The sequence below is a fragment of the Ranitomeya imitator genome, chromosome 2, assembly GCF_032444005.1.
Source record: "Ranitomeya imitator isolate aRanImi1 chromosome 2, aRanImi1.pri, whole genome shotgun sequence".
NCBI classification, from domain to species: domain Eukaryota; kingdom Metazoa; phylum Chordata; class Amphibia; order Anura; family Dendrobatidae; genus Ranitomeya; species Ranitomeya imitator.
This window is the reverse complement of record NC_091283.1, coordinates 523,819,002-523,842,542: the sequence shown is the minus strand read 5'-3', so window position 1 is coordinate 523,842,542 and position 23,541 is coordinate 523,819,002. Positions and strand designations below refer to the sequence as shown.

The 23,541-nt window shown below is 45.6% G+C and overlaps 1 protein-coding gene and 1 long non-coding RNA gene across 2 annotated transcripts in view; one reads left to right on the top strand and one right to left on the bottom strand.

The window, feature by feature from the left end:
* LOC138664828 (uncharacterized) overlaps positions 1–23,541 on the bottom strand; it is a 617,141-nt gene that overhangs the window by 336,805 nt on the left and 256,795 nt on the right. The window lies entirely within an intron of this gene.
* Positions 5,942–23,541, top strand: part of LOC138664823 (inactive phospholipase C-like protein 2) — a 149,879-nt gene continuing 132,279 nt past the window's right edge. The window contains exon 1 of the mRNA XM_069751803.1: positions 5,942–6,399. Within this exon, the coding sequence (XP_069607904.1) occupies positions 6,160–6,399 (240 nt within the window). The 5' untranslated portion in view covers positions 5,942–6,159. The remainder of the gene's footprint in view (positions 6,400–23,541) is intronic.

The window sequence follows — 23,541 nt, the reverse complement described above, 5'->3', positions numbered from 1 at the left end:
ACATTTTGGCTTTTTTGATCGAGGACTCTTTTCTATAATTTGCACAATTATTGAACATCCATGATATGAATATGTAATTTTCTGGCCATTTGATTTTAGTTATTTATAAATTGTCCGGGAGTGTATGTACCTGTTTTTATATTTTTATATATATTCCTTGGGTCAGCCTGTACCATTCTGTATTGATTTTAATTATTAATTATATTGTCCCTTGTGCGCACATTTCTTTTGATTTTTTTTATTATTGTTAACAATAGCCAAACGTGACATAGTGTCCGCTAATGATTGGAGCTAATTTTCCATTTAAAAAGCCAAATGGCGTGCCTTCCCTTCCGAGCCCTGCCGTGTGCCCAAACAGTGGTTTATCCCCACATATGGGGTATCAGCGTACTCAGGACAAACTGGACAACAACATTTGGGGTCCAATTTCTCCTATTACCCTTGGCAAAATAGGAAATTCCAGGCTAAAAAATCATTTTTGAGGAAAGAAATTTTTTTTATTTTCATGGCTCTGCGTTATAAACTTCTGTGAAGCACCTGGGGGTTTAAAGTGCTCAATATGCATCTAGATAAGTTCCTTGGGGGATCTAGTTTCCAAAATGGGGTCACTTGTGGGGGAGCTCCAATGTTTAGGCACACAGGGGCTCTCCAAACGCGACATGGTGTCCGCTAACAATTGGATCTAATTTTCCATTCAAAAAGTCAAATGGCGCGCCTTCCCTTCCGAGCCCTGCCGTGTGCCCAAACAGTGGTTTACCCCCACATATGAGGTATCGGCGTACTCGGGAGAAATTGCCCAACAAATTTTAGGATCCATTTTATCCTATTGCCCATGTGAAAATTAAAAAATTGAGGCGAAAAGAAATTTTTTGTGAAAAAAAAGTACTTTTTCATTTTTACAGATCAATTTGTGAAGCACCTGAGAGTTTAAAGTGCTTACTAGGCATCTAGATAAGTTCCTTGGGGGGTCTAGTTTCCAAAATGGGGTCACTTGTGGGGGAGCTCCAATGTTTAGGCATACGGGGGCTCTCCAAACGCGTCATGGTGTCCGCTAACGATGGAGATTTTTCATTCAAAAAGTCAAATGGCGCTCCTTCCCTTCCGAGCCTTACCATGTGCCCAAACAGTGGTTTACCCCCACGTGTGAGGTATCGGTGTACTCAGGAGAAATTGCCCAACAAATTTTAGGATCCATTTTATCCTGTTGCCCATGTGAAAATGAAAAAATTGAGGCTAAAAGAATTTTTTTGTGAAAAAAAAGTACTTTTTCATTTTTACGGATCAATTTGTGAAGCACCTGGGGGTTCAAAGTGCTCACTATGCATCTAGATAAGTTCCTTGGGGCGTCTAGTTTCCAAAATGGGGTCACTTGTGGGGGAGCTCCAATTTTTAGGCACACGGGGGCTCTCCAAACGTGACATGGTGTCCGCTAAAGAGTGGAGCCAATTTTTCATTCAAAAAGTCAAATGGCGCTCCTTCCCTTCCAAGCCCTGCCGTGCGCCCAAACAGTGGTTTACCCCCACATATGAGGTATCAGCGTACTCAGGACAAATTGGACAACAACTTTCGTAGTTCAGTTTCTCCTTTTACCATTGGGAAAATAAAACAATTGTTGCTAAAAGATAATTTTTGTGACTAAAAAGTTAAATGTTCATTTTTTCCTTCCATGTTGCTTCTGCTTCTGTGAAGCACCTGAAGGGTTAATAAACTTCTTGAATGTGGTTTTGAGTACCTTGAGGGGTGCAGTTTTTAGAATGGTGTCACTTTTGGGTATTTTCAGCCATATAGACCCCTCAAACTGACTTCAAATGTGAGGTGGTCCCTAAAAAAAAATAGTTTTGTAAATTTCGTTGTAAAAATGAGAAATCGCTGGTCAAATTTTAACCCTTATAACTTCCTAGCAAAAAAAAATTTTGTTTCCAAAATTGTGCTGATGTAAAGTAGACATGTGGGAAATGTTATTTATTAACTATTTTGTGTCACATAACTCTCTGGTTTAACAGAATAAAAATTCAAAATGTGAAAATTGCGAAATTTTCAAAATTTTCGCCAAATTTCCGTTTTTATCACAAATAAACGCAGAATTTATTGACCTAAATTTACCACTAACATGAAGCCCAATATGTCACGAAAAAACAATCTCAGAACCGCTAGGATCCGTTGAAGCGTTCCTGAGTTATTACCTCATAAAGGGACACTGGTCAGAATTGCAAAAAACGGCAAGGTCTTTAAGGTCAAAATAGGCTGGGTCATGAAGGGGTTAAAATGGGCACTGTAGGTGTTTTCCTGTCCTCCACTCACTGCCGACTTTGATTCCCCATTGACTTGCATTGGGTTTTGTGTTTCGGCCGACCCCCGACTTTTCGCAATAATCGGCCGATTTCACCCGACCTGACTTTTGACAAAGTCGGGTTTCGCGAAACCCGACTCGATTCGAAAAAAGTAAAAGTCGCTCAACTCTAGAAGGGACCATTACTATTAAAGACTTGCAATAATTGGGGCCCCCTTGGAGTTTTTGCATTGGGGACCATAAGTTACACCACTGACTGTGGAGAGAGACTAGGAAGAAGCCCAAGGCCATCATCCGACTGAGCACTAAAGAATGTGGCCCATAAGGGGGCAACAAATTTGGGGAAAAAGGTGACATTTTCATCATGTATGTCAGGTCTGCTCCATGTCTGTCCTGCTCTCAGTGTGCGGTATATGGCGGTGCTTACTCAGGTAATTGCCCAGATAGCAGGCATACTGTGACAGGGCAGTGGAAGGGTTAATGGCGGCAGTGCCTCTGGAAGGCTGCGGCAGTGCAGGGGTTACTGGTGCGGACCCCTGGTGCAGCACATGTGAGTAAGGAAGTCCCAGCGCTGAGGACGGGGGAGGGGGCGGCTCCACACACACACGGAGGATGGGGAGACGCTGAGCCGGCTGCATAGCGAGCACCCCGGGCCATCCTGCCGAGGACACGCCGGGTGGAGCCAGCGATGACAGCACAGACCCTCGCCGTGTAGAAGTGCCCATGTGTCCCGTAGCTGACAGCCCGGATCTCCCGCACAGCGGATCACTGGGAATCCAGAGACATTGCAGCGATGATCTCCACTGATCCAGGGACCTCCCCGCAGAGATCATCATCAGTAATTCTGCACCACAGATCCCGCTAACTCATCGCCACTATAGCCAGATCCCGACTGCAGCACAGATCTCCTCTGCCCCAGGAGCTCCCACAAGGCAGATCTCCAGATCTAAGAGATCCCGCTAATTCATCACTACAGCACAGACCCCCACCACCCTGACTGACCCTACAGCACGGACCCCCACCAGCCTGACTGACCCTACAGCACAGACTCACACCAGCCTGACTGACCCTACAGCACAGACCCCCCCCAGCCTGACTTGACAGCACAGACCCACCCCCCAGCCTGACTGACCCTACAGCACAGACCCCCCACCAGCCTGACCCCACAGCACAGACCCCCACCTGCCTGACTGACCCTACAGCACAGACCCCCACCAGCCTGACTGACCCTACAGCACAGACTCACACCAGCCTGACTGACCCTACAGCACAGACCCCCCCCAGCCTGACTGACTTGACAGCACAGACCCACCCCCCAGCCTGACTGACCCTACAGCACAGACCCCCCACCAGCCTGACCCCACAGCACAGACCCCCACCTGCCTGACTGACCCTACAGCACAGACCCCCACCAGCCTGACTGACCCTACAGCACAGACTCCCCCAGCCTGACTGACCCTACAGCACAGACTCCCCCAGCCTGACTGACCCTACAGCACAGACCCACCCCCCAGCCTGAGTGACCCTACAGCACAGACCCCCACCAGCCTGACTGACCCTACAGCACAGACCCACCCCCCAGCCTGACTGACCCTACAGCACAGACCCACCCTCCAGCCTGACTGACCCTACAGCACAGACTCCCCCAGCCTGACTGACCCTACAGCACAGACCCACCCCCCAGACTGAGTGACCCTACAGCACAGACCCCCACCAGCCTGACTGACCCTACAGCACAGACCCACCCCCCAGCCTGACTGACCCTACAGCACAGACCCCCACCAGCCTGACTGACCCTATAGCACAGACCCACCCCTCAGCCTGACTGACCCTACAGCACATAACCCCCACCAGCTTGACTGACCCTGCAGCACAGACCCTCGATCAACTTAAGTGACCCTGCAGCACAGGGTCTGACAGACCCTACATCATAGACCCCCACCAACCTGAGTTACCCTGCACCCCCCACCAGCCTGAGTGACCCTACAGCACAGACCCCCACCAATCTGGGTGACTCTATAGCACAGATCCACCCCCCAGCCTGACTGACCCTAGAGCACAGACCCCTCACCAGCCCGACTGACCCTGCAGCACATTCCCCCACCAGCCTAACTGACCTTACAGTACAGACCCCCCCTCCAACCAGACTGACCCTGCTGCACAGACCCCCCCCCCCCCACTAACCTGACGGATCCTACAGCACAGCTCCCTCTCCATCCTGACTGACCTGCAGCACAGACCCACACAAACATGACTGACCCTGCATCCCATACTCCCCACTAGCCTGACTGATCATGCACAGCAAACCCCCATGAGTGTGACTAACCCTGCAGTGGACACTCCACACCTGCCTGCCTGACCCTGCAGCTCAGATCTCCACCAACCTTCCTAACCCTGCAGCAGACTCCCAGCCTGACTGACCCTTCAGTGCAGACCCCCCACCAACCTGACTGACCTTGCAATGCTGACCGCTGACTCTCCAGACTTGTTGCTCCAGACTTACTCTTGTTGCACCTCTAACAATCCTGACTGTAGCAAAGATCCCTATTAATCCAATGGCCCTGCAGCACAGATCCCTATTAAATAAATGACCCTGCAGCGCAGATCCCTACTACCCCACTGACCCTGCAGCACAGATCCCCACTACCCCACTGACCCTGCAGCACTGATCCCCACTGACCCTGCAGCACAGATCCCCACTACCCCACTGACCCTGCAGCACAGATCCCCACTACCCCACTGACCCTGCAGCACAGATCCCCACTACCCCACTGACCCTGCAGCACAGATCCCCACTACCCCACTGACCCTGCAGCACTGATCCCCACTGACCCTGCAGCACAGATCCCCACTACCCCACTGACCCTGCAGCACAGATCCCCACTACCCCACTGACCCTGCAGCACAGATCCCCACTACCCCACTGACCCTGCAGCACTGATCCCCACTGACCCTGCAGCACAGATCCCCACTACCCCACTGACCCTGCAGCACAGATCCCCACTACCCCACTGACCCTGCAGCACTGATCCCCACTGACCCTGCAGCACAGATCCCCACTACCCCACTGACCCTGCAGCACAGATCCCCACTACCCCACTGACCCTGCAGCACAGATCCCCACTGACCCTGCAACACAGATCCCCACTACCCCACTGACCCTGCAGCACAGATCCCCACTGACCCTGCAGCACAGATCCCCACTACCCCACTGACCCTGCAGCACAGATCCCCACTGACCCTGCAGCACAGATCCCCACTACCCCACTGACCCTGCAGCACAGATCCTGTCAACTGCCAAGCTGACTGACCCTGCAGATCGCTAATAATCTGACTGCAGCACAGATCCCCACTAACCCACTTGCCCTGTAGCACAGATCCCTGCTAAACCACTGGCCTTGCAACACCAGATCCTCACTAATCCACTGACCCTTCAGCACCAGATCCTCACCAATGCAAAACAGATCACTAAAACTCCACCTTCCCCGCAGCACAGATCCCTACTACTCCACTGACCCTGCAGCACAGATCCCCATGTTTACAGTGACTCCCAGGATAGAAACCCACCACTTCACTATTCTTGCTGTGTAGACCCCCACTAAACCACAGGAGATCCTCTGTTCTGTGTTGTCTCAGCACTAGTTCCCTTTCATTGTCGCTCAGATCTTCCCCAGGTGACAGTAATGCATGGCATGGCTCCATCTGCCAGTGGACTTCTCGGGTACCTGCGCCGCTCTCAGGATTAGGATGCAGAGAGGGTGAAGATCCCCATCCCTTTCCTCATGTGGGCAGTGTCTGTGTGTTTACACATCTAGCTATTCATTTCCTCAGGACCAGCATGCCAGGCTGAGGCATTGAGTCTTCTCACTATGGCAGATGGACGGGACCCTGCATCCTGTGCTGCTGCAGCTGCTGCTGTGGTGGGACTTCTAGGGGTGCAGGATGGAGGCACCTTTACCTCAGGGGGGCTACATGTACCTGATCAGGGAAGAGAGGAGCTGGTGCTAAATGGAGGATGCTCTGAGGACAGTCCACAGTCTGGGAGGAGCAGCAGGGACCACTCAGGAGAGCGAGGACCAGGGACTGTGCGGACTACTGGAATAATGAAGGTAGGACCACCATGACATCTGTAATGCCGCATTCACCTAATTACCTTGCTTCCAATCCACCATAGTTTTAGGTGATTTGTCCTGCTTCATTTCTAATGATCTGATCCCAATCCTAGCATCAAATGACCTCAATGTTCCTGCCAAAGTCCTGGGTACAATAGTCCTTGAGAAAAGGACACCAAAGGCTGAAATATGGCTCTTGGGTCAATCCTTAATCATCTGCCCTATAACGTTGTGAAATACTTTGTATTCCTATAGAATAATACATATATGAATTCTGCGTGTGACACGGTCCCTATATATCTGTTACCTATTGAGTGAGATTCCAGGTTGCGGCCACCATCTAGTAAAGATCACTGCAGAGGACACACAACTGCTGACATCCCGGAATTGTGGTGGAGGTCACTTTGTCTCCCTGGGGAAATGACTTAAAACAGTGGAGGATCATTAACAGGTGAGAGAAGTGCAGCGTAAAGGACAACACTACTGAAATCCATGGGCTACTGAAATCCAGGTGGGCATGGTGGCATTCTCCAGTGTTCCTCAACCATTAAGAAGTTTAAACTTATTTTTTTCTTTTTTGACTGGTTTTCAAGTAAAGTTTAATCCACTCATGCCGCATGATTAAATCGCCATGTTGTAAATCCCACATTTCCCTCTTATATCCAGATGTAGCAGAGCTGGATTTGTCATGGAATTATTTGGTGTTGCATAGTTAGAACTCACAGGGTTTTGGGCAATGACCATGTTGGCTCTTCCACATGTGCAGATGTGCCCCTTCTCTCTAGGACATGAGGCGGGTGTCCAACTGGCCACTCTTTCCCTGGTCTGTGTATACCCACCCTTTGCGTTCGGATGGATGCCGAGACCTCCAAATCCTCTCACATTGTCGGCTGCTTTCACTTTCAAATGGCACAAATCCCCGACTACTTCATGGCAGCGATTACCTCAGCGATCTAATTAATATGTCATTAATGATTCTGCTCTTCGGAGGCGTTCAGACGTCCGTAATGCGTCTCTGCTCGGGAACTGTATACTGTGGGGGCCAAAAGTAAGCTCGGCTGTATCAGCGGAGTCTGTCTTTTAGGCATAAAGTGTATTTTAAAGGGGTTGTCCACTACTGCACCCCCCCTTATTATTTGCAGTAGGCAGGAGTAAAAGAAAAAAAACCACCTTATGCCCCTGATTTGTGTTACTCCTCCGTACTCAGGGTAGTGTCCCCTGGCGGTTTCCCTGGGGACAACAGGTGAGCGCTGCAGCCAGTCCGCAGCCGGAGAACTTCATGTGGAAGAGTGGTGCCGTCTGGGGTGGTATCTTTTTTTTTTTTTTTTCCATTTTATTGGGCGCATTAATTCTTGTGCTACAAGTGATTTTACATGGGGGCAAGACTGATGGTAGACTTAAGGGTTAACATGCTGATCAAGAGGGGCTCCGACTAATCGCCCTCCTCCCACAATCCCAAGAATGGAGCTCAGCATCATCTGGATGAACCGGCGGCCAGGCATGCACACCACTGCTCTATTTATTTTTGATGGGACTGCCGAAAAAAAGCCCAGCATTGTGGTAGAGCATAAGGCTATATTCACACTTTGCGGATTTTGCTGCGGATCCGCAGCGGATTTGACCGCTGCGGATCCGCAGCAGTTTCCCATGAGTTTACATTTCAATGTAAACCTATGGGAAACAAAAAACGCTGTGCACATGCTGCAGAAAAATCCGCGCGGAAACGCTGCAGATTACATTCCGCAGCATGTCACTTCTTTTCTGCGGATTTTCAGCTGCTCCAATAGAAAACTGCAGTTGAAAATCCGCAGAAGAAAACGCAGTAAAAACCGCGATAAATCCGCAGTAAAAACCGCGATGGGTTTTCACTGCGGATTTTGCAATTCCGCTGCGGAAAAATCCGCAGTGGAATCTGCAAAGTGTGCACATAGCCTAAAAGGAGCATTGGTGCCCATGTGTGGCCACCGCTCCATCTATAGATTTCAGAGACCTGTTCTTGGAATTGGTGGAGGTCCTAGCAGTCAAACCCCCACCAATTACCAACCTTTCACCTATCCTATGCTGATAGCTTGCTGATCCCTTTAAGGCTATGTGCACACGTTCCAGATTTTTCTGAGTTTTTTCGGCTGTTTTCTGCTGCAAAAACGCTTACATTAAGCATCCTATCATTTTTAATGCATTCCGCAATTTTTGTGCACACGCTGCTTTTTTTTCCACGATAAAAACGCATCGTGGAAAAAGGCGCAGCATGTTCATTTAGTTTGTGGATTTTTCCTGGATTTGCTGCTATATTATTGCATTGGGAAGCTTCGGAAAAAAACATGAAAAATCCGCAAAAAAAAAAGCGAAAAATACGCTTGCTGATTTCCTGCGAAAGTACCGTAGTCTGGATTTGCTTAGGAAAATTCTTCACACTTTGCTGAACGTGGGCACATAGCCTTAGAATTGGGACTAACCCTTAACAATTCTACGTTCTCAGGAGCGCACTCCCTACCCACTACCGACAACATTGGTTTTTAGACTCCGATAAAAGATGTGATTGGCATTTTGCTTATCCGTTTGTAGAACAATGATTTGTAGAAAACGTTCTTATAAGCACTCATTGCGGGTGACTATCGGCCCCTGTAAAAGGCCTGGTCACTTCAGGCTTACAAATAGGAGGTGGTGGTCTTAATGAATGGTTGCCAGCCTTCCTAGCATCATCATGCACACGTACAAGGTAGTTGTCGATCACTGAGTAGAACCGCCCACTGGACTCCAGAATGAAGATGAGTTTAGAATGCTTACTAACTATCAATATTCTAGTGTGTCATGTTTCACCACACCTTATTTATATCAATGTGTCCTCCCTTCATTTATATCAATGTGTCACAAGATCTCCAGTCTGACATCCAGTTCATTTCATGTGTGGACAGGATCACATCACCCATCAAATCCCTCCTGGCAGCTCTCGGACCCCTCTTCTTTCGCCTGTGCGCTCTTTGTCCCTCTGTGCGTCCTCTCTTTCACCTAAACATGTGGGTGAAGACGTGGGGCCGATTCATCAATTTGAAGTTGCACAATAATTTTGCGATTTTTGCCGTTTTCATGTCAGTCTCAGACTGACGAAACTGGCCCCGAATTCATCAGACGAGACACCACTTTAGTGGTATAACCTATGCCAGAAATGTTACTCCAGTCCCTGACTGGAGCAGCATTTCTGGCAAGGCACATGCCACTGGTATGATACAATGCTACAATTTCCCTTGGGATCAATGAAGTGAATCACCGCAGCACAAGATGAACAAGAACATGAATTAATTAATAAAAATGGAACAGAATTGACAGAAGAATGTCTTACATCGCTATAATTAATTCAGATCATCTTACACCACCACGTCCATTCATTAAGGCTGGCATGTATAACACCACTCCTAATGAATTGTCTACTTTGTTTTTCTTTCAGACATTTCCTGTCTTTGTTGCTTATAGACACCAATCATAGAGCAGCTTTCATTCTGCTTTGGGAAAATGAACGCTGATCAGGAATTTGTTGCTTTTCCTATTGGACCGTTTAATAAATCTCTCTGCCTATGTCTGCTTTACATAAGAGAGCAGTGATACGGCAGGGGAACCCTGACTGAGGCTGCATCATATAGGATGTACTGAGAATGCTGTAAATCCATCATATTGGATATATTGAATCTGTTAAATACATCACATGTTATACACTGATACTGTTGTGTATATAATTCATTTGGGATACACTGAGACTGTTGTATATACATCACCTAGGATACACAGGCTGTTGGGATACACAGAGACTGTTATATATACATCACATGGGATACACAGACCTGTATGTACATCACATGGGATATACAGACCGCTGTATATACATCACGTGGGATATACAGACTGCTGTATGTACATCACATGGGATATACAGACTGCTGTATTCACATTCCATGGGATATACAGACTGCTGTGTTTACATCACATGGGATATACAGACTGCTGTATCTACATCACATGGGATATACAGCCTGTTGTATCTACATCACATGGGATTTACAGACTGCTGTATCTGCATCACATGGGATATACAGACTGCTGTATCTGCATCACATGGGATATACAGACTGCTGTATCTGCATCACATGGGATATAATAATAATAATAATAATAATTTTTATTTATATAGCGCCAACAAATTCCGCAGCACTTTACAATAAGTGGGGACATGTACAGACAATAAATTCAGTACAAGTTAAGACAATTTAAACAGTGACATTAGGGGTGAGGTCCCTGCTCGCAAGCTTACAATCTACAAGGAAATGGGGGGACACAATAGGTGAAAAGTGCTTGTTATTTCAGGTCTGGCAATTATAATAAATTGGGATTTTCATATAAAGCTGCATGATCCGGTCATCAGCCCGTGTGTTTAAGTGCAATAGTCAAGTATCAAGTGCAGTTATCATGTGCATGGAGGGTGTGGAGACAGATGAGTAGTAGGGTGCAGATTCACATGCAGATAATATTTGGAAGGAGGGAACAGGACAGTTAGTTTACTGAGTAGTTGATGTGGTAAGCTTGTTTGAAGAGATGGGTTTTTAAAGCGCGCTTGAATAGGTCGGGGCTAGGTATCAGTCTGATCGTCTGGGGAAGTGCATTCCAGAGAGCTGGCGGAGCACGAGAGAAGTCTTGGAGACGGAGGTGCGAGGTTCGGATTACGGGGGATGTTAGTCTTAGGTCATTTGTAGAACGGAGGGCACGTGTAGGGCGATAGACGGAGATGAGAGAGGAGATATAAGGCGGTGCAGAACTGTGGAGAGCTTTGTGGGTGAGAGAGATCAGTTTATACTGGACCCTGTAGCGAATGGGTAGCCAGTGTAATGACTGGCACAAGATGCAGACTACTGTTCTGCATCACATGGGATATACAGTCTGCTGTATCTACATCACATGGGATATACAGACTGCTGTGTTGTGAATTCTGCTCTTGGGTTCCCTCCAGTGGTTGTTGGTGGGAATGCAGTTGTCTCTGACTCGTAGTCCTGGCCAGGTGTATCGGATAATTACAATTCTGACTGGGATATTTAGGTGTGCAGGATCCTTTAGCCCTTGCCAGTTGTCAATGTTTCTTGAAGTGTTGGATCTCTTTCTGGCTTCTCCTGCTTGCTGCCAAATTCAGCAAAGACAAGTGTTTTGTTTTTGTATCTGTGGCACACTGCTGTGTACTTGTTTCAGTTTTATTCCTGCTCTGTTTGTAGGATTCACTGGAGTTGCAGGTATACGCTCCTACATCTTTAGTTAGATGTAGGAAGTTTTTTGTATATTCTGCTGTGGATTTTTTGAAGGGGTTTAATACTGACCGCACAGAACTCTGTCCTATCCTGTCCTATCTAGTTAGAGTGGCCTCCTGTGCTAAATCCTGTTTTTTCTGCCTGTGTATGTTTTTTCCTCTCCGACTCACCGCCAATATTTGTGGGGGGCTGTCTATCCTTTGGGGATTTTCTCTGAGGCAAGATAGCATTCCGATTTCCATCTTTAGGGGTATTTAGTCCTCCGGCTGTGACAAGGTGTCTAGGTTTGTTAGGTACACTCCACGGCTACTTCTAGTTGCGGTGTTAAGTTCAGGATTGCGGTCAGTATAGTGGCCACTTTCTCCAGTGAAAGTTCTCATGCAGCTCCAAGGTCACCGGATCATAACACTGCTGTATCTGCATCACATGGGATATACAGACTGCTGTATCTATACTCCATGGGATATATAAACTGAAGTTGATATACAATACACAGTAAGTCAGAGTCAACACCTGTGCCCATACAGGGGATAAATGTACAGCAAAATCCCATGCAACAATATCAAATAAACCCTACATAGAAAAAATTGCGCAAACGGGATCAAAAATCTAACAAAATAATTTTTATTGAGCAAACCACATATAAAATTAATTCCAACCAATCTATGGGATACTCTGATGAGTGACAACTACAATGGGGCCACAGGTCGGAGGCTACAAACATGTATATAGTAGTACAAATATCCCTAATAAATAACAACACGTGTGCATAGTGAGTTCCTGTATAATAGAACTAAATCCACTAAGCTGGTAAAGAGCATCCAGCAGCACCATCAAGACAGATATTAGGGAGATTAAAACAAAATGTGCAGCATATTTACCTCAGACCTGCGGCGCCACCACCCCTACGCGCGTTTCGGCGTGCGTGCCTTCTTCCGGGGGAGTGGCGTCGTCAGGTCTTGTTGCACTATAAATACAGAAGGCCACCCAATCGGATTGTATCATTACAAAACCCCTTAATACCAGCCGTATATCGGCGCATGCCCAGTTGGAACACGAAGCGTCCGCATCACCGAGTGCGTCATCGTCATGTGATCGCGCACGGGGACCGCCCACAATCATGTGGGAAGGTCCTTGCCCGCACCAGAAGGTAAATACGATAGAGACGCTGTAAGTGTTGCTAAGCAGCCCATGGGATATACAGACTGCTGTGTCTACATCACATGGGATATACAGACTGCTGTGTCTACATCACATGGGATATACAGACTGCTGTATCTACATCACATGGGATATACAGACTGCTGTATCTACATCACATGGGATTTACAGACTGCTGAATCTACACATGGGATATACAGACTGCTGTATCTGCATCACATGGGATATACAGACTGCTGTATCTGCATCACATGGGATATACAGACTGCTGTATCTGCATCACATGGGATATACAGACTGCTGTATCTGCATCACATGGGATATACAGACTACTGTTCTGCATCACTTGGGATATACAGGCTGCTGTATCTGCATCACATGGGATATACAGACTGCTGTATCTGCATCACATGGGATATACAGACTGCTGTATCTGCATCACATGGGATATACAGACTACTGTTCTGCATCACTTGGGATATACAGGCTGCTGTATCTGCATCACATGGGATATACAGACTGCTGTATCTGCATCACATGGGATATACAGACTGCTGTATCTGTATCACATGGGATATACAGACTGCTGTATCTACACTCCATGGGATATATAAACCGAAGTTGATATACAATACACAGTAAGTCAGAGTCAACACCTGTGCCCATATAGGGGATAAATGTACAACAAAATCCCATGCAACAATATCAAATAAACCCTACATAGAAAAAATTGCACAAACGGGATCAAAAATCTAACAAAATAATTTTTATTGAGCAAACCACATATAAAATTAATTCCAACCAATCTATGGGATACTCTGATGAGTGACAACTACAATGGGGCCACAGGTCGGAGGCTACAAACATGTATATAGTAGTACAAATATCCCTAATAAATAACAACACGTGTGCATAGTGAGTTCTTATATAATAGAACTAAATCCACTAAGCTAGTAAAGAGCATCCAGCAGCACCATCAAGACAGATATTAGGGAGATTAAAACAAAATGTGCAGCATTTTTACCTCAGACCTGTGGCGCCACCACCCCTACGCGCGTTTCGGCGTGCGTGCCTTCTTCCCGGGGAGTGGCGTCATCAGGTCTTGTTGCACTACAAATACAGAAGGCCACCCAATTCCGATTGTATCATTACAAAACCCCTTAATACCAGCCGTATATCGGCGCATGCCCAGTTGGAACACGAAGCGTCCGCATCACCGAGTGCGTCATCGCCATGTGATCGCGTACGGGGACCGCCCACAATCATGTGGGAAGGTCCTTGCCCTCACCAGAAGGTAAATACGATAAAAACGCCATCAGTGTTGCTAAGCAGCCCATGGGATATACAGACTGCTGTATCTACATCACATGGGATATACAGACTGCTGTATCTACATCACATGGGATATACAGACTGCTGTATCTACATCACATGGGATATACAGACTGCTGTATCTACATCACATGGGATATACAGACTGGTGTATCTACATCACATGGGATATACAGACTGCTGTATCTACATCACATGGGATATACAGACTGCTGTATCTACATCACATGGGATATACAGACTGCTGTATCTACATCACATGGGATATACAGACTGCTGTATCTACATCACATGGGATATACAGACTGCTGTATCTACATCACATGGGATATACAGACTGGTGTATCTACATCACATGGGATATACAGACTGCTGTATCTGCATCACATGGGATATACAGACGGCTGTATCTGCATCACATGGGATATACAGACGGCTGTATCTGCATCACATGGGATATACAGACTGCTGTATCTGCATCACATGGGATATACAGACTGCTGTTCTGCATCACATATGGTGCACTAAGATTCTGCTGTAAATACTTCAATTAGGAATGTTTGCGAACTTGAATTTTTATTTTTTTCTGGACCGCTTACTAAAAAAAATCACTGACAGACAATATTTTTTACGGACACATTGGAAAACCATAATAAATCATTATGATTATCAGTGATCCATGTTTACAAACCATAGTTCTGATATGAAGACAGCTGCATTCTCTGCAAACCATAAATTGGTGATAATTACAGTCAAAATAATCTGTATGCGTTTCATCAGCTTAAAAAAAAAAAAAAAAATCACAGACACCTTTCATTTTTTTACGGCTAGGGCAAAAAAGTGCCCTATTTTTTGGACTTCCCTGGAATTTCTCGACAGTTGGCAAGCCTGCATGGGCTTGGCTGAAATTCTGCTGCATTCATCACATGGGATGCGCTGAAAATGAAACTTTTGGTGGAGTGCTTCTTTAATTATATAAAAAGCTGTAAAAAGGTGGGAGTTGTAAGGGTGTGACTTTATGATTATGGTGTAATTACATTAATAAACCCCCCTTATGTATTTCTTTAGATTAGATATGACTCCAGATGCAACAGCTTTCCATAATTGTGATAAGTACAAATCACCTTTACCTAAATTCCATTGAAAACGCGCATTAAAACCTGCAATTAGCACATATTGTGCGCACAATCTACGCCGTCCGGCTGCAGGTGCCGCGTCACCGCCCAGTGCTAGATGCTGGATTAATAACGGTCAGGATAAGAGGTTGTTAACTAGATAATTTTTCCTGAATAGTAGCAAGTTAAGCTTTCCAGGTAATCATGATGGATGCGCTGCCGCCAGCCAAGATGGAAGAGAGGACAAGCTGTACTTCATACTCATCATCAATGCAAGACCTGCATTAGGAGGCAGGGTGGTTAATTATTCATTGCAGAGCAGGATCTGAGAGCAGGATACAAAGCCCAAACCATCGACCTCCAGAGACGACAATCTCTCACAATACAGGGCTTTTCTGTCCACAATTGTCATTTCCATGGGGTGAAGGGAATATAGACATCAATGCTATTTTGTGATAACTACATCATTGCCGACTGCAGGGAGATGGACGGTGACAGTAATGAGGATTGTGGAGTTATAAGTCAAGTGCTTTTAAAAAGACATGTCTGGCGCTAATATATGGTGGTAACATGGCGTCTTGGTGTATATATCACTAGACTATCCCTATATAGACCTATTCTATTCTCCGTCCCCCACGTATTCATCCATAAATTGTAATGTGGTTGTATAACATGCTGACGTAGTCATGTTCGGTTGCTTGCTCGTCGCTTTCCTTACCTCAGTGTGAATTGGGTCTGATAACTTCATTTGCCACTCTTACCGCTGTTTAATTTTCTCATCTTTGTAAGGACAGCATTGAGAGGCCTGCTTATCTTGTCTCAGCCTGCAGCTACTGTAGCACAGATGCAGCTCATGTGCAGAGATACTAATATTCACACAGAAGTATGTCAATGTAGGTTCTCACAATTGTACGATACGCCTGCTGATCGGTAAACTTTACACAGGCAGACCAAAGCAAACAGTGGGCACTAGATCGCTTAGTGCACATGTGCTGCAGAGAGCCATGGCTGCCGGAGTCCTGTTTACACAGGACTATGTATTACCGAGAATCATGATCTTTTAAATTGAGCAAAAGATTATTTCTCCTGATGAACAAGTGCTTTGCTCATTCATCAGGCGAATCAACCTGTTTACACAGGAAGGTGATCACGAAGCGAGTGTTTTAATATCGCTTATCACAATTACCTTGCAGTATAATTTAGTAGTGATCATGGGACAGAGATGGTTCGGGACTTCGTCTTCATAATCCAACTGAAGATCCTTCCACTGTCTGAAACAATTGGGACTACTGAGAAAATGATTTTACCAAATTCAGGTAAAATTCCTACATTAGAATAGGGCCTGGTTGATATTTGTGTGAAGCGTCATTGTCCCCTATCACAGGGGCAGTATAGTAGACCTCCATGATGCTGTGCTTAATACTGCACTGAATGAAACAGTACCCACAATAGGCAGTGTGAATGACTACAGCGTTGGCCACGTTCGGCCAGGTTGCATGTTTTTGTTTCAGATAAGGATTCTCTGTTCCTGGAATTGTTTTTGCTTCAGTTACATCATTTCCACTACTGTTTTTCAGAATATAATGCTTTTCAGAATCTCGTTTTTTTTCTCATTTGAATAGAGATGGCCCCATTAAGGGGTTTCTTGGCAAAATAAAATGTGAATTCCTGATCTTAAAGGGAGCCTAACAACTGATACATGCTGCCTGTGTTTTGGGCAACATGTATCAGACACTGGCTCTGCCATTAGGCAGATATGTTTTACTCTGAAGTGCTGCGGCATTTCAGAAAAAGCATACATTTACAAGCCATCCTGGGACCATGGCGCTAGGATAAGTAGTCCAAGAGGTCCCGGTTCAAGGAGATGCTGCTGGGGACGGCCTCCTGGGTTACCCAAGTGGTATGGTCCATGATAAATTTCTCTGATATGCAACAGCGTTTCTGAGTAAAATATACCTGGCAGAAATGAAACCGCCAGTGGATACTTGCTGGCTTTGTCCAGGCAGCATGTTTGAGCTCTAACGTTCCATTAATGACTTAGATACTGAAGTCTAGAAAATGAGAGACTGGTAGAGTAACATCAGCCCACCTTCAAGTGTAGATCTCTAGTTCTTTAGGGGTGGAATAGAAGGCACTTGACCACAACAATAATCTGGCCTGCATTGGTGTGGTGTGCTACTGAGGAGACCTGATTGCAGTATATTTTGTATTCACAAATGACCTTTATAGCTACCAAAATGGGCACAATTAAACCATTTTGTACATCCCTAATGCCAATAGAGTTGGAACACTGTAAAATGTAAAGAAAACAAGAACTCAATGACTGGAAATCTGTTATATACAGAACATAGAATACATATAAGAAGTTGAAAGTTATCAATTTTTCCATTTCATTTGCACTTTTGATGACCGCACCACATCTACAAAACGTTAGGACATTGTGTAGTATCTAGTCTTTTCGTAAGTCAGTAAACTTCTGGGATGTAAGGAGACAAATTGCTGGAGTTGTGGGAGAGAAATGTTGTCTCATTCTTGTCTGATGTAGGATTCTCGCTGGTCCATAGTGCTGGATATCTGCTGGATTTTTTTGTGTTTATATCGCACCAAATATTTTCTATTGGAGAAGTTCTGGACTGCAGGAGGCCGGTTCATCACCTAAACTGTTCTGTGAAGCCATTCTGATGTGATGAATGCAATATATAGTTTAGAATTGTTTTGCTGAAATATGGTGCCTTGCGAAAGTATTCAGCTCCCTGGAACTTTCCAACCTTTTCCCACATATCATGCTTCAAACATAAAGATACAAAATGTAAAATTTTGGTGACGAATCAACAACAAGTGGAACACAATTGTGAAGTTGAACGAAATTTATTGGTTATTTAAAATTTTTGTGGAAAATCAAAAACTGAAAAGTAGGGCGTGCAATATTATTCGGCCCCTTTACTTTCAGTGCAGCAAACTCACTCCAGAAGTTCATTGTGGATCTCTGAATGATCCAATGTTGTCCTAAATGCCTAATGATGATAAATATAATCCACCTGTGTGTAATCAAGTCTCCGTATAAATGCACCTGCTCTGTGATAGTCTCAGGGTTCTGTTTGAAGCACAGAGAGCATCATGAAGACCAAGGAACGCAACAGGCAGGTCCGTGATACTGCTGTGGAGAAGCTAAAAGCCGGATTTGGATACAAAATGATTTCCAAAACCTTAAATATCCCAAGGATATCCCAAGGAGCACTGTGCAAGTGATCATATTGAAATGGAAGGAGTATCATACCACTGCAAATCTACCAAGACCCGGACGTCCCTCTAAACTTTCATCTCAACCAAGGAGAAGACTGATCAGAGATGCAGCCAAGAGGCCCATGATCACTCTGGATGAACTGCAGAGATCTACAACTGAGGTGGGACAGTCGTACACTGCACAAATCTGGCCTTTATGGAAGAGTGGCAAGAAGAAAGCCTTTTCTCAAAGATGTCCATAAAAAGTGTTGTTTAAAGTTTGCAACAAGCCACCTGGGAGTCACACCAAACATGTGGAAGAAGGTGATCTGGTCAGATGAAACCAAAATCGAACTTTTTCGCAGCAATGCCAAGCAATATGTTTGGCGTAAAGGCAACACAGCTCATCACCCTGAACACTCCATCCCCACTGTCAAACGTGGTGGCAGCATCATGGTTTGGGCCTGCTTTTCTTCAGTAGGGACAGGGAGGATCGTTAAAACTGATGGGAAGATGGATGGAGCTAAATATACGACCATTCTTGAAGAAAACCTGTTGGAGTCTGCAAAAGACCTGAGACTGAGACGGAGATTTGTCTTCCAACAAGACAATGATCCCAAACATAAAGCAAAATCTACAATGGAATGGTTCACAAATAAACGTATCCAGGTGTTAGAATGGCCAAGTCAAAGTCCAGACCTCAATCCAATCGAGAATCTGTGGAAGAACTGAAAACTGCTGTTCACAAACGATCTCCATCAAACCTCACTGAGCTCGAGCTGTTTGCCAAGGAAGAATGGGCAAGAATTTCAGTCTCTCGATGTACAGAACTGATAGAGACATACCCCAAGCGACTTGCAGCTGTAATTGCAGCAAAAGGTGGTGCAACAAAGTATTAAGTTAAAGAGGCCAAATAATATTGCACGCCCCACTTTTCAGTTTGTGATTTCGTTCAACTTCACAATTGTGTTCCACTTGTTGTTGATTCTTCACCAAAAATTTACATTTGGTATCTTTTTTTGAAGCATGATATGTGGGAAAAGGTTGAAAAGTTCCATGGGGCTGAATACTTTCGCAAGGCACTGTATGCAAGGTCTGATATAGACATTGTCTGGATGGGACCATATGTTGTTCTAAAACCTGTAATGCTCAGCAGATATTGCCTTTCCAGTTGTGTAAGCTGCCAATACCATATGCACTAATGCAGCCCTATTTCATCAGAGATGCTGGCTTTTGAACTGTGTGCTGATAACAAGCTGGATGGTCATCTTCCTCTTGAGTCTGCAGGACACGGCTTCTGTGTTTTCCATAAAGAATGTAAAATTTTGATTCTTTTGACCAGTTTTACATTTTACCTCAGTCCAAGTTAAATTGGCTTTGGTTCAGAGACGATGGCAGCATTTCTGGATTATGTTGATAAATGGTCACTTCTTTGCATAATAAGAGCTTTCACTTGCATTTGTGGATTTCACAGTGAATGATGTTCACAGACTAAGATTTCTGGAAGTATTCATGAGCCCATGCATTGATTTACATGATCAAATCATGCCTGTTTTTAGTGCGTTGCAGCCTGATGGCCTGTAGATCACGAGCATCCAATATTGACTTGTCCTTTGTGCGCACAGATTTCTCTAGATTCTCTGAATCTTTTGATTATATTATGTGCGGTTAATGAATGGAATATTCAAAGTCTTTGCAATTTTACATTGTGGAACATTTTTTCACAATTTTTAGATAGTTGTTCGCAGATTGGTGAACCTGTGACCATCTTTGCTTCGGAGAGACTCTGGCTCTCTTACATGCTCTTTTTATACAGTCATGTTATATATTTGAAAATCGACCCTCCAGCTGTTTTCCATTAGTTCCCCTTACTTTTCCATCCTTTTGTTAACCCTGTCCAACTTTCTTGAGATGTGTTGCTGCTATCAATTTCTAATTATGTTAATATTAAATAAAATGGAAAATGTATAACTTTCAGCTTCAGATCTGTGTTTTGTTGCGAATGAATCCTGTCTAAAAGAGATATACAAATCATTGCATTCTTTTTTTTTACATTTTACACAGCGTCCTGACTATTTTTTGGAATTGGGGTTGTAATTTATGACCTTATGTGGAGACCATGTATCTAACATGACAATTCTTCTTGGTCCGATTAGTTCTGCAGTAATGGGAAGGTGCATTTGGACCACTTGGGGTGTAGCTGCAGAGGGTGAAGAGGTAGCAGTTGCACCTTGTCCCAAAAACACCTTTTGTCTCATAAAAGCACAACAATATCATAAATTTCACATGTTAGGTCGGGACATTGTAGATGATTTTAGTGTCTAAGGCTAGTTTCACACTAGCGTTTTGAGATGCTGCGGAGGGCTGCAGGCTTCCTCCGTGAAGCCCTGTCCTCAGCCTCTAGCTCCGCCTTCTTCTGCATGCGGCCTGCGTACCTATCTTTAACATTAGGTACGCAGGTCCTGCCGCTTTATGCGGATGCTGCCGCATGCGTCGTTTTGACGATGCAGAGAGAAAAAAAATTGCTACAAGCTGCGTCCTACGCTGGTCGCCGCATCGTCAAAACGACGCATGCGGATGCATCCGCATACAGCAGCACGACCTGCGTACCTAATGTTAAAGATAGGTACGCAGGCCGCATGCAGAAGTAGGCGGAGCTAGCGGCGGAGGTGCCGCCGAGGGCGGGGCTTCACGGAGGAAGTCCGCAGCTCCTCAAAACGCTAATGTGAAACCGACCTAAGAGCTTCAGATCCTGCTTCAAGGACTACTGTTCAAGTAGTTCACTTGCGCATGCTCTCTAAATTTGTTGAGTAAGGTCAGTACACCTTCAAGGGGAAGTTCACATGAAGATGTACATTAAATGTAACCTTAATTGAGGTTGGGAATTCAGATTTTCAAAGTTCTGGTGCATTGGTTGTTTGTAGCCTGAAAGCTGTAGCGACTGCCCCTCCATGCAGGAACGCTGGCTTACTCACCGCCCCAACCTCTCGGTGTGGTCCCCTGCTCTTGAAGGGGCAGTGCGCACATTTTGCTAAATGCCCTCAGCCTGTTAATGGGAGGCATGTAGTATAATGTATACACCTTCAAGATGGCTCCCAGCCAATAGCTTGGAGGCATCTTACATAAGACTCCCTTAAGGAGTCGCAAAGCAAAGAGTTTAATCATTGGGTAGTTGGTGTTCTGCAAGTGCAGTTGTGAGGTCCCCTGGTCCCGATGTGGCCAGTGTCCTGAACCCGTATTCCTGGTCCTGGTGGGGCCAGTGTCCTGAACTCGAATCCCTTGTCCCAGTGCGGCCAGTGTACTGAACGTTGTCTCCTGGTCTTAGTGTGGCCAGGTCTGAATCCGAGGTCTACTAGTCAGTGTGGCCAATTCTTGAACATTGTCCCCCAGTTCGTGTGTGGCCAGTCCATGTTCCAGTAACCGTTCTATAGAGGAGCCAGCACTTATTAGTCTGAACGGAGCTCTAGTCCTTGAACAGGGTCAGTGAACCTGACCACTTGGGTCAGCAGCTGCAGTAGCAGGATCTGCCTAGGAGTGAGACTGGGCTGCAGGTAGCTGCCAGGTACATCTCCCCAATCAGGAGCTCCAGTGAACACCAGGTAGCAGCTTAGCTACGCCCCTTCCAAAGCAGACCCGGCGCCACAGTGGGTCCATAAATCCATTGCTTCACCATTGGGCGTAACAAATGATTTGACAGTTAAACTTTTCCATCACTCGGTGCAGATCAGAGCTTACCAACCAATGGCACAGTATAGCAAAAGATAGTTATGTTTTCACAATGTCCTCTGTCATGTTCATAGGATGTCCGTCCTGAAACCACATGTGGATGAGGTACACCTTAAAAGGAAATAAGAGTGAAATAAACCATAGTTCCCTTTGGTCATAAATATTAATAAGAACAATGTATCACAAAACATTTAATCTGAAACATGTAAAAGTGGAAATGTGTTTAGGGAAGGGAAACTGTCAATTGTCCTTTCTACATTGGGGAGACCCCAGCTGTGTCTACCCTTGACACGCCAGCTATTGCCATCAGCAGACCGCATGCAATGCTAATGAGTTCAGTGCACAAGGGATGGGGGAAGGTGCTCTGCCATCTAAATTCTAATAAGTCTGATTGTATGTGTTATCAGTGCCTGTACCTAAACCCAGCTAGGGCAGGGTCTGCTCAGAACTAGTCCCTACCTTTCTGTATGAATGTATTTCTTTGCTCATATGGGCTTCTAGTTTATGTATGTGAATCACCAGATGTCAGGTGTCTGGTAGCCACAATGCAATATAATGAAGCCATAAATTAAGCAGGAGGCATAATATACACTCTGACTTTCTCCTCATTTCTACAGTATAAACCCTTTGATGGCCATCCATTTTCCCTACTCCCAGTGCATGACCCAAAAGGTATGTAGATCCTTTCTGCACAATAAATTTGACTCAGATGTGAATATATCCTTACCGTCCATAGCTTTCCTGACATGTAAACACTAAGGCTATGTTCACATGTTGCGTTTTTGATGCATTTTTTTCCGCAGGCAAAACCTGCTCTCTTGGCGGTAAGAAGCTTCCTGCCAAAAAAGCACATTTTACTTAGTTTTCTCAGTCCCCCATGACGGCACCACAGAGAGAGGGGATCCGCCCTTCGGGGACAGGAAACCTACAGGATAAAAAGGGCGGTACCTCTCCCCTGCATCAGTTTGGTTTCCTGTCCCTGACGGGGAACCAGCTAGGATGGTACCTGATGTTCCGAAGCTTTAAACGAGGATCCGGAGTCGGCCAGTCTGAGTTCTGGCAGCGGGGATGCCCCTGTCACGGCTGGTGTGTCCGAAGCTGCCAATGCTGGGACCGAGGGATCTGGAGCGTGAGTGGGGGGAGCTCAGCCGCCTCTCCGGATAGGAGATAGGGGCTTCCGAGATCGGACGCGCATGAGGAGTTCCAAGATGGATGCCGACACCGGAAATGGTAACAAACTTCCGGTTCGGGGCATGCGCATTGAGTGCATAAGATGCACCAAGATGGCCGCCGCCCCA